Here is a 20,304-nt window from a genome sequence, read left to right on the forward strand (position 1 = left end):
ACTTTCACTATTGAACATTGCTGTGAGTTCTACTGTCTATTTTTAACAATATGACTTCAAGCGTTTTAGTGATGTCCGATCGCGATCATTCAAGATTTTTTTCCAACCACATTTCTTCCACAAAGCTGATGGTTCACCACTATCCTTACAGGTTTTAATAATAAGTTGGACATTTCTTAACCCAATTCCAGTGATTTCAGCAGTCTCCTTAGTTGTTTTCTTTGCTTGATGCAGGCCAATAACTTGCCTCTTCTGAAACACAGTAACCTCTTTTCAACGACCACGGGATACGTCTTTCGACATGGTTGTTTAAGAAATGAGAAGCTACACACTGCATCAGTTAGGGTTAAAAGAATTGTTGCCAGCTGAAACATATTAATCACTGCAATAATGATCCAATCATAGGCTCTTAAGTATCTCATTTAAATCCAAATGGTGACTTTTATTTGTTGCCAGGCAGTGAACAAGATATGGCTAAATGGTGACATCAACATTATTCTGTCAAGGGCAGCTTTGCTTGGCCAGATAAACAGAGGAAAGGTGCTTTATCATTCATTGCTAACCTCATATCAGCCAAAAAGAATAAATGGAACAAAAACAAAAGGTATTCAAGTTTGGTAACAATATATTGGGAGTAGATAAACAGGGGTTTTAAGGTGGAATCCACACTTTATTATTTCATAAAAATATAAGACAGACTTTAAAGACAAGGAACAAAAATAAAATGTGAATATTGTAAACCAATAAAATCTGCTTGTTAGGAAAAAAAAAATCACTTTTTAAGTAAAAAATACAATAAAATGATGACATCTGCCTGCAATTATCATGTAACTTTGCATATGAACCCAAAAGATATCAAGAGTGTTACGAGACAAGTTCCCATTTGTCAGCATTCATCATATCCTTTAAGAGGAAATCAAAAGAAGTCTTTGCAATGGCAGAGCAGAGTATAAATAAAAGAGCATTCCCTAAATCTGTTAAAGTATGAAACAAATACATTTCCTTAAAAGGAAATGTTGCTTCTTCTTAACCAACAGTTCCGGCCCTGTTTCGATCCCCGAAGCGTTGAAAGAAAGATACAAGTGCAGAGGTTTCCGGAGGTCGTTTATGCAGAGGAAGATCCTCTCCTGTACGTCTCTGAAAGAGCTGTCCCAACTTGAAGTTGGCTGGTGGTTCTTTTTCATCAGTAAGTGAGACAGACCTCACAAATGTCCCCTGAGCTGGGGTTCGCTTTGATGAACAGTCTGGTAGCGAGGAAGAAGTCCCCACTCCTGCCTTCTGTTTTACCAGAGAAGAGGACAGGTTTTCTGAAGTGTTCATCTTGTCAACATGTGCCAAATGTGGGGTCTTACTGCATACAGGAGTGTGAGGTAAAGTCCAAACCCCATCATCAAGGATATCAACCCTTGAGAATGAGAAGGAGTGTCTGCGGTTGGGTGTGTTGTGGGGAGAAATTTGGGAGCTGAGAATGGTCCATGGTGATCCCAGACCTCCAAGTCCGTTCTGCAAGGCCAGATCCACATCTCTAACATCCCTCTTTTGAGGAGTGGAGATGCAGACACCAGAAAATCTGGAACAATCAGGTGTAGCATTTCCATTCAGGCCTCCACAGCAGTCCTTGAAGCGGAAGACCATCCTGGAGAGCTCGGGCATTTTGTCTCCCCCCTCTCTTTTCTCCACTTCTTCCTCATCAACTTTTTTATTCACCGCTCCTTTAACCATGTCTTCAATCTCCTTCACCTCTCCCTTATCCTCAGAATTCACAAAAATTTGTCTGATTGAGGTTTTTGTGCACCTACCTTCCTTGCAGTCACTGCTTTCAAGAATTAGATTGTCATCAACGCACTGTCCTCTCTTAGATGCAGCACGTGCCCGCTGAACATCACTGACGTCACAAAGTGCAACCTCCTCTGTCTTGCAGCCATCCTCTAATTCTCGTACCCTTGAACTTCCTGAATCACAGATATTGGTTTGCACCTCCTTAGGTTCTGCAGGGCTGTCCAGATCCACCCTCACCTTATGCTCCTCAACCTTAGGACTGTTGTTCTTGGTGAACTCTAAGGGGCAGTTCAGTACTGGTGTGAAACCACCAGGTCTCCTGCGAGGACGAAGTTGGCTAAGGAAGCTTGTCAGGACAGATTCTAGAGCAGAAGTATCATCAGTCACATTCTGATCAGAGATAGTGCCGGTGGATCGACGTTTAACTGATCTGGTAAGCTTCTCCCTGTCTTGCTGTAGTCGCTTGCGCTTCTCAGCAGCCTCTCGCTCCTGATTCTCCTGCAGGACATAGAAAAAGTATGTATGCAATAACACTCAAGCAGATATATACAGTAGTTATACTAGCTATGCTAGTAGTATTACACCAAATGCACATGACACAAGCCTGTCACTTTTGATGTTTTCATATGGTGACTAGTCTGCAACTAGAAGTCTCAGATCATAGTAAGCGTCTGTTGTTGACAATCTAGTAATCTGCGCAATTCCGAGACTCACTCCATCTGGTCGCAGACGCTAATGATGGAATTTCAAACCTGTTTAAAATCTGGCTGATGAGTCATCAGGTGTGCGCACTGTCCCGACGAGCAAGAGACTGGCAATGAGAAACACCCAATGAAATATAGACAGAGTGCAAGAGAAGAGCAATGCATTGGTAAAGGTGATGTTACATTAACCTTCGTACAGCAAAATTCCATGGGCGAAATAGTCATCTCAATGGGAATCCACCTAATTATTATTTTTGCGAGATGGACTTCTGGTGGCGAATAATTTCCCCTCACGGATTTTGCATGGAGTTCATGTTTGGAGAACTTTGACAGGCAAATTCGCCGCAAATAAAAAAAAACATCAAACTGGTGCCCATGTCTCCTGACACGCAGTCTCATCAGTTTTTTCAGTTCTTTTTCATAGTATTTCCCATGTTCAGTGAAAATAAATACAAAAATAGCCAAAAGTCCTTCTTTCATGTTTATTGACATGTTATAATGAATACTCTCTCCTGTTGCTATGTGCGTGAATTTGTGTGAGAATTACTTTTAGGAGTTTAGCTTCAGTCAGGGATGAATGGTCTTACATGACCAAAAACAAAAATATCTTCAAGGTGTGTAGGGCACCAACTGTGTAGTGTTTGCAGTGTGCGCTAGGCTTTATCCAACAGAACAGCAACTGAAACCACTGAGAAAGCACATGGCCCAGATGGTTTCACCCACTTGTCTAAAAGCCTGTGCTAACCAGCTGGACCCCATCTTCACACAGATCTTCAACACATCACTGGAGTACTGTGAAGTTCCCAGCTGCTTCAAACGCTCCACCATCATCCCTGTCCCAAAGAAACCCAAGATTGCTGGACTTAATGACTACAGAACTGTCACCCTGACATCTGTGGTCATGAAGTAATTTAAGAGACTGGTGTTGGCCCACCTGAAGGACATTAATGGACCTTTCTGGATCCCCTGCAGTTTGCCTATCAAGCTAACAGGTCTGTGGATGATGCAGTCAATATGGGACTGCATTACATACTGCACCATCTAGACAAACCAGGGACTTATGCAAGGATCCTATTTGTGGACTTCAGTTCGGCTTTCAACACCATCATCCCTGCTCTCCTATGGAATAAATTAACCCAGCTCTCGGTTCCCTCATCTATCTGTCAGTGGATCACCAGCTTTCTGACAGATAGGCAGCAGTTAGCGAGACTGGGGAAATTCACTTACAGCACATGTACAATCAGTACTGGTGCCCCACAGGGATGTGTGCTCTCCCCTCTACTCTTATCCCTGTACACAAATGACTGCACCACCAAGGACCCCTCTGTCAAGCTCCTGAAGTTTGCAGAGGACACTACAGTCATCGGCCTCATTCAAGATGACGACGAGTCTGCATACAGAAGGGAGGTTGAACGGCTGACTCACTGGTGCAGTCAAAACAACCTGGAGCTGAACACGCTCAAAACAGTGGAGATGATAGTGGACTTTAGGAGGAACACCCAGCATCGACCCCGCTCACCATTCTAAACAGCACTGTGGCAGCAGTGGAGTCATTCAGGTTCCTGGGCACTACCATCTCACAGGACCTGAAGTGGGAGACCCACATTGACTCCACTGTGAAAAAGGACCAGCAGAGGTTGTACTTCCTATGCCAGCTGAGGAAGTTCAATCTGCCACAGGTGCTGCTGATCCACTGAGCTCTACTCAACAGTCACTGAGTCTGTCCTCTGCTCTTCAATAACTGTCTGGTTTGATTCAGCTACCAAGTCAGACATATATATGTTATATGTATATTTAAAATGTTTGATTGTACATGTTGTATATGTATATTTTTTTGTATTCTCTTTGCACTGGAAGCTTCTGTCACCATGACAAATTCCTTGTGTCTAAGCATACCTGGCAATAAAGCTCATTCTGATTCTGATAAAGTGTCTTGTTAAGCTTCAGAAGGTTTAAATTTCTTGACATTTACCTGTACAGCTCTTTCAAACCTCTCACAGAAGGAATGAAAGATTGAGCAGCACTCCTCTAGTTTAAATGTGGCAGGGTCTTCACAGAAGTAGTCTGCTACAGAGTTACCAATGACATCAAGTTCCTGAAGGGAGGCTTCCACATCCGAAAGCCGCATGTCTGCCATCTGTGCAAGAGCAGATATCAATTATTGTCAAAATCCTTGTATTCCATTTCATGGATTTCACAGGTAGTATTTTGTGTACCTTGTAAGGAAACTGAGATAACCAAGCAAATATTAAGTAACGTGCTTATTTTTTGGTAGAAATTTAGTCACACGCACAAAAAAAAAATTAAAAACTGGACATTTATAAACTAATTTACTGCATTTTTAAGTTTATTTTATTCATTCAACCAACCACCAAACCACCCAAACAGGATTGTGGGCATCAAAGGCAATAAAGGACACATGTATGCTGGCTTCATAAAACAAGCAGATAAAGGTATCTCAGTAGACCGGGATGTTATGCAAATATTGGATTTGGACATACCTTGATGCCGGAGGCAGCATTTTTCAGCTTTCGAAAACATATCCTAATTGTCATTGCATTTTCTTGTAGTCTACATGAAAAACTAAAATATCTCACACAAAGAAATGCTTCCATCTGATGTTGTAGAGCTAGCTGTTTACTGGCATCCATCTTTGCTTCCCTAATTTTGTCAAATTCCCTTTGAAGGTCCATCTCCACCTCCTGTTTTTGGATCCTGTGATGCATTTATGAACAGAATGGAATTTTAACTCTTGAATCACAATATTATAACAAAACTATTGAATGAGTCAGGCATGTACTATATCTACCTTGCAGCAATCCCAATGTGTTGAAGCTGTTCAGGGAACCGCAGCAAAGCTTCATCAATCTGTTGGGCTTGCTGTGTGATGGATAGAACATTTTATACAACTTTAAAATGTAAATATGTTAAAAAATCAGATAAATGCAAAGATCTTCTGATTGCTTAGCTCACCATAGCTACATAATGCATAAGGTTCATTCCAGGTTTATTTGCTTTGGTGTCCACCAGTTTGAGCAATGATGCCATCCTGAAGCCGATAGCACTGCCTGCGTAGCCACCCTACAAAAGATTCAGTCACAGTCACTATTTATCTGCTCCAGTTGTAGTTCACACTCAGGATTATTGTATTTATAGTAAACAATACAGTTGACACTCACAGCATTCATGTAGTTACCAGCCTTTAGCACCAGTCTGATGATTGAATGCAAGCCATCACATGCCAGCAACTCTGGTAGGAGGTGATAAGATAAAAAAAATACATTACTGTTAATAAGTTTCTTCTGGCCCTGGTTGTTTGACAATACAGTTTTGTAAAACTTTGCAAAAGAAGGCTATATAGTATCTATAGGTTAATCTATAAAAACACAAAGTTAGAAGGTTTTACAGTCCATATAAAGTACTATACAAAAGACTGACAGATAGATGGAGAAAAGTACCATTAGCAGCTGTTGTCATGACAGCGATGGAGTGTTTGATTTCCTCTATAAAGGGGAAAAATTCCTCTCTGAGAAGTAGGCTATTTAATCTCAATTTATACCTGAAAATGATAAAGTCAGAATTAATCGACATTAGATTTAGCAGTTTCAGCTCAGCCAATAAACATGATGATATAAATTTCAGAAGAAAGTTCGGTTTGTCACTTCAAGGAATAGTTCACCCAAAAATGAAAATTATGTCATAATTTACCCACCCTCATATTTTTTTTAAACCTGTATGACTTTTTCATGGAACACAAAAAAAAGAGATGTAAGGCACAACGTTCACTCGAGTCATTTTTTCCCATACAATGAAAGTGAAGATTCTGCCTAACATCTCCTTTCGTGCTCCACAGAGGAAAGAAAGTCATATGGGGTTGGAACAAGATAAGGTGAGTAAATGATGACAGAATTGTCATTTTTGAGTAACCTATTACTTTAAGAAGTTTTGTAATACTGTGGCGGCGGAGGCATGGTCGAGCTTTCGTCCGGAGAGAGAGAATGCGTTAAGGGTGCACACACCTGAGTGCTACAATGTCTAACACCTGTTTCTGATTGCAGTAAGCACTGGGGAGAGCGATAAAAAGGGACCATGCCAGAGACGAGGGGAGAGAGAGACTGTGTTGAACTATGATCTAAAGAGTGTTGTGCTGAAAAGCTATTTTTAGTTTGTTTATTAAAGTCATACCTTTGAGTTGAGTAAATGTTTTTGTTTACAAAACCACTTGGGAAAAACTCACCCTGGCACTTGAACCAGCATCACCATGAAACGGTCAGCATCATTTAACTGTGATAAATCCCCATTGAATGACATCAGCTTCTTTGACTGGAAAGTGTCAATACAAGAGCAGTGTTGAAAACAGCACTGCTTATCAGTTGATAATAGCACAGCAAACATGGCCAGAGAGAGAAACAGTTTACCTCCATGTCATCAGGCAGCAGTTTACTGAGCTCCCTCAGTTTCCCAGAGGCAAAGCACAGGTTACCATGCTTGATGGCTTCCACAATGTCCTTTGTCGGCCTGAAAAGTGCACCAAACCACAGACAAGATGTTAGGACAGACAAGGTCCAACTTGGAGATCTTTTGTGAGCTCACAGTAATTTATTATAATCACATAAAATGGATGTAACTCAGTTGTAATATTCTTCTAGATTCTTATGACGAAAACATTTAAGGGATAGTTCACCCAAAAATGAAAATGATCTCATCATTTACTCACCCTCATGCCATCCCAGATGTGTATGACTTTCTTTCCTCTGCTTAACACAAAGATTTTTAAAATAATATTTCAGCTCTGTATGTCCTTACAATGCAAGTGAATGGTGACCAGAGATTTGAAGAAAAAAAAAAAAAAAAACACAGGAAGGCAACATAAAAGTAATCTATACGACTCCAGTGGTTAAATCCATGCCTTCAGAAGTGATATGATAGGTGTAGGTGAAAAACAGATCAATATTTGTTCTTTTTTACTATAAATCTCCACTTTCAGATGTGAAAGTGAAACTAAACAGGCACCACATGAGACTTTCAGATGTGAAAGCGAAAGTGGAGATTTAGAGTAAAAAGGACTTCAATATGATCAGTTTCTCACCCATACCTATCGTATAAAGTAAGATGGTGCTGCAGATGGCTGCTTCGGCGCGGAGCTCTCTATCGTTTATGTTACTTTTGTTTGTTTGTCAAGTTTTTGTCACTCTTTCCTGATCAGTTTCACCAGGGATGAACTGCTGAATATTAGGCAGAGCATACCTGATAATTTTTTGCCTGTGTTTGTTCATTTGGACATTTTATTAGACATCTTAGTGGAGTCGCAGCGGTGTTCTACAAGTGCTCCAAGAGACGCAAGTGAGGGAAGCGCGCTGGTGCGCTTGTGAAGCTTCGGCAACACGGCTTTAGGACTGCTCCCTCGCCAACAAAATAGATGAACTGCTTCTTCTCACTCAAACAAATAGGGACTTTTCTAACTCCGCTGTTCTGTGTTTCACAGAAACCTGGCTGAATGAAGCCATCCCAGACAGTGCGTTACATCTGCCAGACTTCCAGCTGTTCAGAACGGATTGCGTTGCGTAATCATCGGGGAAAACAAGAGGCGGGGCATGCTTTTACATTAATGAAAGTTGGTGTACAGATGTAACAGTGTTGAAGAAGATTTGCTGTCCTAATTTAGAAGCACTCTTTATCAACTGTAAAGGCCCAAACATACTCTATGCAAGTACCTGAATGCAGAAGCACCTTGCTACGCAAACTCGATTTCATGCATCGTTGCGTTGTGAAATGTATCAGCACTCAATTCATAACACAACGCAAGTACATGCTGCATTCTCAGCGTTGCCGCAAGGGGCGCTAGAGCAGATTTTCTTCTTTCAATCAACAACTGTCATGGCAGACTCTGGCAGCAATTTGAGTTGAATCTTTTTGAAAAATATATACGACTTTTTGTCCCCAGTTCATTCAAACAAACTTATTTTTTCTCCATGTCTCTCCCCACTCCTCAACTATCGACTCATCTTCCACATCCGGGCTGCATCCGAAAACGTAGGCAGCTGACTTGCTGCCTAATCAGTTAATGGCTGAACTGACAGCTGTTTTGAATGAATGGAACTCTTAAGGAAACTGGTCTCCGAACAGTTTGAAAAGCACCTTATTTTCATCCTGCCTCCATATACAGTCTCCGAAGGCAGAATTATCCTGTTTCGAACAGAGCACCGGTTTCATGGTCACGCCTAAAAAAATCTACTGCCCTCTTGTGGTCTGAGGTTTGTAACCGCCAGAGCAACGGAAGAGTGCACGTAATGTACAACGGGACCACGCATTGGCCATGCATTGGCCAAGTGCTCGCATCTGCATTTGCGAACTTGCATGAAGTATGTTTCAGCGTTAAGCCTTTATACTCACCGCGGGAGTTTTCCTCGTTTATTCTGGTGAGTGTATGCATCCCGCCACAAGCATGCGTGAACGCAGCATTGCAACAGATAGCTGATCACATCACAGACATGGAGCAACAACACTCGGACTCTCTTATCATTATTCTGGGAGATTTTAATAAAGCTAACCTCACCCATGAACTGCCAAAATACAACCAATACATCACATGCCCCACCAGAGAAAGAAATATACTGGATCATTGCAACACCACTGTAAAGGATGCAAATCGCTCTATCCCTCGAGTAGCTTTGGGACTCTCTGATCACTGTCTGGTTCATCTTCTGCCGACCTACAAGCAGAAACCAAAATCATCTAAGCCTGTAGTAAGGACTGTAAAGAGATGGACCAATGAAGCAGAGCTGGAACTACAAGACTGCTTTGACTACACTGATTGGAGTGTTTTTGAAGCTGCAGTCACAGACCTGGACGATCCTGTGACATCATATATCAGTTTCTATGAGAATATGTGCATCACTACTAAGACATTTTTATCATTCAATAACGATAAACCATGGTTTACAGGAAAACTCAGACAGAGGATGCTTACAGAAGTGTGGATAAAATATTGTACAACCAGGCCAGAAACACACTGACTAAGGAAATCACAGTGGCTAAAACAAAGCTACCCTGAAAAGCTGAAAACCAGTTTTCAGCCAGCGATTCGGTAGAGAATCAACAAATGGCTGATGACCTGAATGTGTTTTACTGCAGGTTTGAAAAGCCCAGTCTCACACCCCTCCCCTCCCCCGCTCTGATCTTCACTTCACACACACACACACACACACACCAACACCTACTGGAACCCCCCTCCTCCCCCTCCTGCTACTCAACCTGCACTTATGGTCTGTGAGTAGGACATGTGCTGGGTATTCAAGAAACAGAAGACTAGGAAATCTTCAGGCCCAGATGGTGTTTCACCTGCCTGTCAAAAAGTCTGCACTGACCAACTGGCCCCCATCTTCACACAGATATTCAATAGATCACTGGAGCAGTGTGAAGTTTCCTACTGCTTAAAACGCTTCACCATCATTCCGGTCCCCATAAAACCCCAAATCACAGGACTTAATGACTATAGACCGGTCACTCTCACGGCTGTGGCCCCTCTTAGACCACCTTCAGTTTGCCTACCGAGCAAACAGGTCTGTGGATGATGCTGTAAACATGGGACTGCGTTATATCCTGCAACACCTCGACAGACCTGGGACTTATGCAAGAATCCTATTTGTGGACTTCAGTTCAGCCTTCAATACCATCACGCATGATCTTCTCTCAACCAAACTGACCCAGCTCTCCGTGCCCACCCCAATCTGTTGATGTTGATGTTCTGACAGATAGGCAGCAGCTAGTGAGACTAGGGAAACTCACATCCGAGACCCTCACTATTAGCACTGGTGCTCCTCAGGGATGCATTCTCTCTCCACTGCTCTTCTCCCTGTACATGAATGAGTACACTGTCAAAATCCTAAAGTTTGCAGATGACACCACGGTCATCTGCCTCATCCGCGATGATGACGAGTCTGCAAACAGACATGAGGTTGAACAGCTGGCTGCCTGGTGCGGTCACAACCTTGAGCTGAACACACTCAAACAGTGAAGATGATAGCAGACTTCAGCAGAAATCACTCTGGACCCCACACACCCTGTCCACTCCCTCTTTGAACTGTTGCCCTCTGGCTGGCGCTACAGAGTACCAAGCACCATGACATCCAGGGACAAGAACAGTTTTTACCCTCAGGCCATTTTCCTCATGAACAATTTAACTCCCCCATAGTGTAATAATGTAAATAAATATCTCATGTACATACAGTTGTGCTCAAAAATTTGCATACCCTTGGAGAATTGGTAATATATGTACCATTTTTAAAGAAAACGTGAGTGAGCAGGCAAAACACATTTATTTTTTTTTCTTATGGGATTTATATTCAACTGTAGGTTATAACAGAATAGCACAATCATAAAAGAAAACATGGCAACAAAGAAAAAATGAAATGACCCGTTCAAATGTCTGCATACCCTTAATTCTTAATACTGTTTATTGCCCCCTTTAGCATCAATGACAGCGTGCAGTCTTTTGAAATAGTTGTCTATGAGGCCCCAAATTCTTGCAGGTGGTATAGCTGCCCATTCGTCTTGGCAAAATGCCTCCAGGTCATGCAAAATCTTTGGTCGTCTTGCATAAACCGCACATTTGAGATCTCCCCAGAGTGGCTCGATGATATTAAGGTCAGGAGACTGTGATGGCCACTCCAGAACCTTCACCTTTTTCTGCTGTAACCACTGGAGGGTCAACTTGGCCTTGTGCTTAGGGTCATTGTCATGCTGGAAAGTCCAAGAGTGTCCCATGCGCAGCTTTTGTGCAGAAGAATGCAAATTGTCTGCAAGTATTTTCTGATAACATGCTGCATTCATCTTGCCATCAGTTTTCACAAGATTCCCCATGCCTTTAGAGCCTTAAGGCTTTGGATATCTTTTTATATCCTTTTCCATCTTTATAAAGTTCCATTACCTTGTTACGCTGGTCTTTTGACAGTTCTTTTCTGCTCCCCATGGCTCAGTATCTAGCCTGCTCAGTGCATCCACGTGAGAGCTAACAAACTCATTGACTATTTATATACAGACACTAATTGCAATTTAAAGCCACAGGTGTGGGAAATTAACCTTTAATTGCCATTTAAACCTGTATGTGTCACCTTGTGTGTCTGTAACAAGGCCAAACATTCAAGGATATGTAAACTTTTGATCAGGGCCATTTGGGTGATTTCTGTTATCATTATGATTTAAAAAGGAGCCAAACAACTATGTGATAATAAATGGCTTCATATGATCACTATCCTTAAATAAAAGACAGTTTTTTTTGCATGATCAGTCATATTTTCAAAATCAATGCCAAAATTTCAAAATTTCTGCCAGGGTATGCAAACTTTTGAGCACAACTGTATTTAAATTCACATATTTAATTCAATAACTGTACATACCCCTACCTTGCACATTACCACTTGCTCATGTACATATGCCATTCTATGTTATATGTCCTATTATTTGAATGTCTATTTATACTCTTACCTTGTTTAATATTCTGCATGTCACTGTAATGTTCTGTGTGCACTTGTTTCTTCTATCACCCCAAAAAATTCCTTGTGTTCACAAGAACACATGGCACTAAAGCTCATTCTGATTCTGATATTGCTTCTGAAGATATGGATTTAACCGCTGGAGTCGTGTGGATTACTTTTTCCTTTATGTGATTTTTGGAGCTTCGAATATCTGGTCACCATTCACTTGCATTGTAATAACCTACAGAGCTGAAATATTCTTCTAAAAATCTTCATTTGTGTTCAGTAGAAGAAAGTAAGTCATACACATCTGGGATGGCATTAGGGTGAATAAGTTATGAGAGAAATTTCATATTTGGTTGAACTCTCTCTTTAAGACCTTGATGCTTTCAATGACATATAAACTTCTATTGTAGTTCATCACCTCATGTACTGACAAAACTACACATAACAATATTGTGTGCCCATTGCACATTTTCTTATGACACACTTTACGTCTTTTTAAATGAAAGTACCAGCCAAGAATGTTTGTTTGTTTGTTAGTGATTTAACACCAGGCCAGCTTCCATGGGTATTTTCATGGCAAATAAACAAGTTAAAATACAATAAAAATTATAGCAATTAAAAACCTTAAAAAAAGATTCAAGATCTAAGTTTGCAAAAAATTCTAAAATTGAATCAGGCCTGCCAATCAAGAATGTAAATGATTAAAAGATAATAATAATTAGAAAAATTAAAAAAAAGATTTTTTTTTTCCTCCCCAATTTGGAATGCCAAATTCCCAATGTCCTCTAAGTCCTGGTGGTGGCGTAGTGACTCGCCTCAATCCGGGTGGCAGAGGACGAATCACAGTTGCCTCCACGTCTGAGACCATCAATCCGCGCATCTTGTAGTAGTGGTGGTGTAGTGGGCTAAAGCACATAACTGGTAATCAGAAGGATGGTTCGATCCCCACAGCCACCACCATTGTGTCCTTGAGCAAGGCACTTAACTCAAGGTTGCTCAGGGGGGATTGTCTCTGTAATAAGTGTACTGTAAGTCACTTTGGATAAAAGCATCTGCCAAATGCATAAATGTAAATCTTATCACGTGGCTTGTTGAGCACGTTACTGCGGAGACCTAGCGTGTGTGGAGGTTTCACGCTATTCTCTGCGGCATCCACGCACAACTAACCACGTGCCCCATGGAGAGCGAGAACCACATTATGGCGACCACGAGGAGATTAACCCAACGTGAATCTACCCACCCTAGCAACCGGGCCAATTTGGTTGCTTAGGAAGCCTGCCTGGAGTCACTAGGCAGAAGATTCTTAAATGTTTCTCATTCATAAAAAACTGGTTGATCGGATAGGAAACGTACAGGCTTAAAAATTCAGGCAAATTTTTAGAACAGACAATATTGTCCTACTGAGCATTTAAACAGTTAGGTAACATTAAACAGACCGTTGCAACTACCAGAGAAATCTCGTATGTGTCTGCCATTTTTATTGTAATACTGCTTATTAAAAAAATTATTTGATTAAGTTATCATACGTCATAAGGTTTATGCAAAAAGCTACTAATTTGCTGGATGTGATCATCCAGGATTCTAATGCTAATAAGATAACCTCATTGTGAGGCAAATATGTTTCATAATTTCCATTCTACTTCATGGCCTTACCTTTTAAACTGCTTTAGCAAAATCCCAATATTCATACTTTTCTTTGAGTTGAGGATTGGGACCTAAAAAAAGACATAAATACACAGCATATTTATATTCAGTGACAGCACCTCCAAGAAAAAAAAAACTATGAATCAAAATATTCAACATGCATCAGTCGTTGCATGAGAGAAGATGAAAGTGGTATCATAGAGCTGACCAGCACATAATCTTCGAGTCAGACCTAAATTAAGTTAGTATCTGCAAATAATAAAATATAAAGATAAGGTACCTCTGAAGTGTTTCATAGAGTTTAAATATTTGCTAATGCTCTCTCTCTGCATAACATTGTGCTTACCAGAAAATTAAACTGGTCAAAACATTTCCTTTTATAATAAATGATAACCAAATACTTCCAAATGCTCAGCTTTTCCCTGCAAACAAGAATGCACTAGAAAACATGCAAAGCTAGAGATCAAGACAAGATAAATGAAGTTGAACTTTCTTCTCTGTGGGACTCAGATTAAAGGAATAGTTCACCCAAAAACTGATAATTCTCTCATCATTTACTCACCCTTATGTTCTCTTAAACTCGTTTGACTTTCTTCCTTCTACTGAACACAAACTGAGATATTTTGATTGAGATATGATGAGAATATATCCATACAATGCAAGAGAATGGTGACCAAATTTTCAAGCTCCAAAAAGCACATAAAGGCAGCATAAAGGTAATCCAAAAGACTCCAGTGATTTAATCAGTGTCTTCTGAAGTGATCAAATTGATTTTGGGTGAGAACAGACAAAAATATAACTCCTTTTTCACTATAAATCATGACATCAGCAGTCTCCTTGGCAATCATGATTTCAAACTCAACTACACTTTCTATGGCTCCATCTAGCGCTCTGTGCATGCATCAAGCACTAGGAAGTGTAATCGAGCTTGAAATCATGATTGTGCCTAGAGACTACATTGACAAGATGTACAGTGAAAAAGGAGTTACATTTTGGTCTGTTCTCACCCAAAACCAATTGGATCACTTCAGAAGACACAGATTAAACCTCTAGAGTCGTTTGGATTATCTTTATGCTGCATTTATGTGCTTTTTGGAGCATGAAAGTTTGGACCCCATTCACTTGAATTGTATGGTCAAACAGACATAACATCTCCATTAAAATATCTTTGTTAGTGTTCCGGAGTTCTGATGTTTGATATGACATAAGGGTGAGTAAATGATGGGAGAATTATAATTTTTGGGTGAACTATACCTTTAAGACAGTATGTTTGGAGTCATCTCTCCAATTTTTTTTAACCTGAACATTTGAAAGATGAGAGACTCAACTGAGCTATAGATTGGGTTCATGTTGGCCACTAATGAGTATGAGATGTCATGTTTAATTCACCCACTTGCCCCTGTCCTGCACTTTGAATCGAGAGATGACATCTGAGCTGCCTTTCAATGCTGCAGGACATGTACCATCCCAGCAAAAGGGCCTCACTGGAAAGTACAGCTATAGGTATTCATGACTAGGTTTTCCATGACAATGCCTTCATCTTAACAATACAAGTTTAGCTCAGTTGCCAAAAATGAAAATGTGGTATTCGTTTACTCACCCTCATGTCTTTCCAAACCAGTAAAGTTTTCTTTCTTTTGTGGAACACAAAAGGAGAAGTTTAGTAGATTTCTGATGCTGCCCTTTTCCAAACATTGAAAGTGAATGGTGACAAAGGACTGTCAAGCTCCAAAAATGTCAAAAACATCATTAAATTGGTCCTTAAGATTTGTGTGCTACATTCCTGTGGCAGGGTGGAGGGCAGGGCCGGGTCGTGATTCCGCACACCCGGCCCCTAATTTGGCTGATTAGCCTGAGAGGGATAAGGGCTGACTAGAGACGGCAGCGCGACAGAGAGAGAGTTACGGACAGCTGTCTGACACCTGTGGGTGTGTTCGTCTTTTGATTCAGTTTATTATTAAAATATTATTTATATTGTTAAGCCGGTTCTCGCCTCCTCCTTTCCTTCTACCCTGTTACACTGGTGCCGAAACCCGGGAAGGAGGGGGGATGCACCGTAGTAGAGTTCTCGCCGCTATCAACCCCAAAGGAGCAGCCGTGGCCATCCGCCGGAGGACGGAGGAGCCCGGCCACCTGGAAGTGGAGGAACGGCCGCCGACCGCGAGGGGAGGAGGGGCCCCCAACCAACCGCCTGGAGCGGTTACCGTCCACCAAAAACACGGCAGTGTGTTCCATCTGCCAGGGACTGGAGGACTGCCTCCGATCCACCCGGGGAGGCGCGGCTGTCGTCCACTAGAGGGTGGAGGAGTGGCCGAGGAGCGGACTACGGCATATTGGAGAATTGGCAAGTAAATTAATATTTTTTTCTCTCTCTCTCCTCACTCTCACTCACGCTGCCGCTCCGTGATGGCCTTTTCCCTTTCTTTTTAAATGTTTTGTTAATTTGGCACGAATGCCGTTACGGCGTGTAGGTGCCAACCTTTTTTTTTTGTTTCCCTCCCCTTGTCCCCTCCCCTTTTCCAGGTAGACGGGGATGACCTGCCGGCAGACGGGGCGCAAGGCACATCCCCCCCCAGGAAAAGAGGGGGGGGATGTACATCATACCGGGCTCCCCGGCCTGAGAGAACGGGGGAGGAACGTGGCAGGGCGGAGGGCGGGGCCGGGTTGTGATTCTGCACACCCAGCCCCTAATTTGGCTGATTAGCCCGAGAGGAATAAGGGCCGACTGGAGACGGCAGTGCGACAGAGAGACAGCTTTACGGACAGCTGTCCGACACCTGTGTGTGTGTTCGTCTTTTGATTCAGTTTATTATTAAAATATTATTTATATTGTTAAGCCGGTTCTCGTCTCCTCCTTTCCTTCTACCCTGTTACAATTCCATTTCTGAACTTTGTGAAAGTCAAGGATCAAAACTGAAGTAGTTATTCACTCAAAATAATCTCCTCATTCACAGTTGTGTACATTTAAATATGGTGTGTCAAGATTTGTCTTTTTTGGTACTTGCCAGCCCCTGGTCACCATTTACTTTAAATGTATAGAAAAGAGTTGTGTGAAATTCTGCTTCACTTCTCCTCTAACAGGTTTGGAACAACATGGTGATGAGTAAATAATGACAGAATTTTCATAATTTTGGGTGAAATATCCCTTTAACTTAAGCAATACTACTTACATTCTCTGATACTTTGATGGTTTGCGAAATTCCCCACACACTTTTTCTGACTGTCCCACCCTTCCGGACGATACCGTGGTGCTCGTTGCGGCTGAAAAGCTCCTCCATGCGCTTAGTGTCCAGCTCAAAGTTCTCGAGGTTGCGCTGGGCCGTCCACACATTGCGCTTACCCAACACGCTGTGCCTGGGGATGGCTTCCCAGTTGAAGTTGCGCATTTTGGAGCGCCGGTGGACAGTCCTTGTGAAGGGGTCCTCCATAGGTGAGGGTGGTGGGGGTGGTGGAGGTGGTAAGGGTGGCGGAGGAGGTGGGGTAGGGCCCAGGGTTGGGGGATGTATAGTACGTCTGAAGGGTGAGGTCTCATTTTGAAAGCAGCTGGATGGATCCTGAGGTAGAGGTTTTGTTCTTACAACTGAAGCTTTATCCATTGGCAGTTCAGAGTGGGCGTCCAATGGCCTCGAATCCAGTTCACTGGCTGGAAGGATCTGATAAAAGAAGTTTCAGACAAAACTTTACACAAAAAAAGTCAAAAGGTTCACAAAAGAAGAAGAGACAAATGACAATAATCACAGTAGACCGAGAAGCGGGTGTCCATCTCCAAAGTCAATGTTACAGTGACCCAGCATTTGTAAACAAGCAAGAACATTTAAAATTTACAATGTGGGCTTCATATGTCTAGAAATTGGACTTATAAACCGATTGAGCTTGTGTCAGTGTTGGGGAACATTTTCTGCTAATCAACTATCAACAACGATCAATGGCAAAAGATAAAATAAAAGGTATGATATGAAAAGCAACTAAAATTCAGAAGCTCAGAATGCATTACAGCAAACATATGCATTTCCAATGCCAACACAGTGACTGGAAGAGCAAGTTGCCTATTTGAATGCGATAGCTGTGAAAGCCAACCACAATGTCATATAATGCTTTACAAGACCTTGTATAAGCATTTGCCTTGGCACTTCAACAGGTAGAGCCAAAAATAATATTTATTTAAGGTTATCATGCATAAAGGCTACTTTGCATTTCATACTGCATACTTTGGTCTACATGAACAGAAGGACTTTACAGGCTACTCTATTTACTTTTCATATGTAAACAATCTTAACATTTAAAGTAATGCTTTTGATGTGGCAATTTCTAATATATATATATATATATATATATATATATATATATATATATATATATATATATATATATATACATATACATACACACATATATATACATATACACACACACACATACACTGCCTGGCAAAAAAAAAAAAAAAAAAGTCACTGTTTGGATTTAAGGAAATGTTATGATCTGGGGTTGCTTCAAGTGGTCAGGTCTAGGCTCAGCAACGTTATGCGGCAATAAAATGAAGTCAGCTGACTACCTGAATGTACTGAATGACCAGGTTATCCCATCAATGATTTTTTTTCTTTCCTGATGGCACGAGCATATTCCAGTATGTCAATGCCAAGTTTCATCGGGATCAAACTGTGAAAGTGGTTGAGGGAGCATGAGGAATCATTTTCACAAATGAATTGGCCACCACAGAGTCCTGACCTTAACCCTATTGAAAGTCTTTGGGATGTGCTGGAGAATACTTTACAGAGTGGTTCGACACTCCCGTCATCAATACAAGATATCGGGTGCAACTCTGGACAGATATAAATGTTGTGACATTGCATAAGGTTGTCGAAACTATGCCATGACGAATGTGTGCCGCAATAAAAGCTAAAATGCGGTATTGACGACAGGAGAGATGAACCACTACGTAAAGTCTTCTCCAGCATATCCCAAAGACTTTCAATGGAGTAAAAGTCAGGACTCAGTGGATTCCAATTCATGTGTGAAAATGATTCCTCATGCTCCCTGAACCACTCCTTAAATCCAAATGCCGATTTTGTTTATTTTTATTTTTATTTTTTTGGCCAGGCAGATATATATATATATATATATATATATATATATATATATATATATATATATATTATAAGCAATATCCATATCAGGAATCCCTACAAATAGTTTTTACTTTGCTTACAATAAAATATTAAATGATACTGAAACCATTTTCTTAACTTAAGTTAATGAATTAAATACATTTGAGCATTTTTCTGGCTAAAATTACATGCACTTTGAAAAGCCTGTGTACACAACTGTTCCTCAAGTATGTTTACAAAAGCGACTGTGTAAACATACAGTAATAATCGAGATCACATCAACGTACGAGCTTCATTGACTTCTAAATTTATGGTGAATACATTTCGACGGAGTTCCAAGAAAGATATCAGTCTATGAAATGCGAAACTGTCAAACCGAGTCACAAAACTTAGACAACAGTAAATTATAAAATAATATAAAATTCAAACCAAAAGGTAAAAGCACGTATTTGTGTGTGTGTACGTACCAGTAAATAAATAAGTCCAGGTTGTTTCACAAGAACTCAATCAACTGATGCCCATTGCTGGAGAAAGTTATTAGACAACCTACATGTCAAACGCCATCAACTCCAGCACGAACACTTTAATTAATGGATGACTAAAGCCACACCCCGTTACACGCGCTCGGGACAGGAGGAGCAGCTTCATCTTCTCACCTGAGCTCTCACCTGCACCTCTCAGCGGACTTAAAATACTCTTGCTTCTTCAGAAAGAACACTATACACAATTAATTAAGAAAGCAAAACAACTAGGTTACACATTTATTTATTAGAGCCCAGCAAGTTGGGTCAAATAAGGCCTTTCTACAACATTATTAAATTGTAACGGTCGTAACTGACAGAAGCTGGGACTTCATTGTATTCAGGTAAGTCATATATTCTTATAACTTGTATAATTAAAGTGAAGTTATAATGATCTTTGTCGGCTTGTTCAATAATATGCTACATAAAAAGTCTACATGAATTTTTCTTTGAATCCTTTCACAAAGTTGTTTCCGTGTTTCATTGAATTGCCGGTATATATTCCTGAATCCGTTGTACAAAAGAAAAGTCATGCACCATTTGTTGAGAGATTTAAAGGTGTTTGGTAAGAAATTAAAGGGATAGTTCACCCAAAAATGAAACTTCTCTCATCATTTACTCACCCTCATGCCATCCTAGATGTGTATGGCTGAGTTCGGAATTGCATACTACCATACTACTCTTACTATTTCTGCCATAGACAGATATGGATGAAGTAGAACTAGCAGTATGTGTAATATGCAATTTCGAACTCAGCCTATGACTTTCTTTCTTTTGCAGAACACAAATATGTTTAGAAGAATATCTCAGCTCTGTAGGTCAATTCAATGCAAGTGAATGGTGAGCAAAAAATTCAGAAGCTCCAAAAAGTGCATAAAGGCAACATAAAAGTAATCCATAAGACATTAGTGGTTTAATCCATGTCTTCTGAAGCGATCCAATCAGTGAGAACAGACCCCAAAACAACTCCTTTTCATATAAATCTTGACATCAGCAGCGTCATCTGTGCATGCGCTAGGGAGTGTAATCGAGCTTGAAATCATGATCGTGCCTAGAGACTGCAATGACA

At 40.9% G+C, this 20,304-nt stretch overlaps 1 protein-coding gene across 1 annotated transcript; it reads right to left on the reverse strand.

The window, feature by feature from the left end:
• Positions 1 to 445: 445 nt before the first annotated feature.
• On the reverse strand, positions 446 to 19,273 carry LOC127433665 (FH2 domain-containing protein 1-like). Its single transcript, XM_051685755.1, has 12 exons — positions 19,182 to 19,273; positions 16,780 to 17,262; positions 13,619 to 13,680; positions 6,902 to 7,001; positions 6,721 to 6,806; positions 5,942 to 6,042; positions 5,663 to 5,733; positions 5,457 to 5,564; positions 5,293 to 5,363; positions 5,081 to 5,198; positions 4,456 to 4,620; positions 446 to 2,277 (listed from the first exon to the last, which is right to left on the reverse strand). Exons 2-12 carry the CDS (start codon positions 17,203 to 17,205, stop codon positions 1,027 to 1,029), a joined length of 2,559 nt encoding a protein of 852 aa, XP_051541715.1. The 5' UTR covers positions 17,206 to 17,262; positions 19,182 to 19,273; the 3' UTR covers positions 446 to 1,026.
• Between the last annotated feature and the right edge of the window lie 1,031 nt (positions 19,274 to 20,304).

The sequence above is a fragment of the Myxocyprinus asiaticus genome, chromosome 43, assembly GCF_019703515.2.
Source record: "Myxocyprinus asiaticus isolate MX2 ecotype Aquarium Trade chromosome 43, UBuf_Myxa_2, whole genome shotgun sequence".
Classification (NCBI taxonomy): domain Eukaryota; kingdom Metazoa; phylum Chordata; class Actinopteri; order Cypriniformes; family Catostomidae; genus Myxocyprinus; species Myxocyprinus asiaticus.

What these genes read in the sequence shown, in the direction of transcription:
- LOC127433665 (XM_051685755.1), bottom strand. Translation starts at nt 17,205, where the DNA reads ATGGATAAAGCTTCAGTTGTAAGAACAAAACCTCTACCTCAGGATCCA. An exon ending in TTGCTAAAGCAGTTTAAAAG is followed by an intron (nt 7,002 to 13,618) that starts GTAAGGCCATGA and finishes TGCACTTTTCAG; the next exon opens with GCCGACAAAGGACATTGTGG. An exon ending in TGCTGCCTGATGACATGGAG is followed by an intron (nt 6,807 to 6,901) that starts GTAAACTGTTTC and finishes GACACTTTCCAG; the next exon opens with TCAAAGAAGCTGATGTCATT.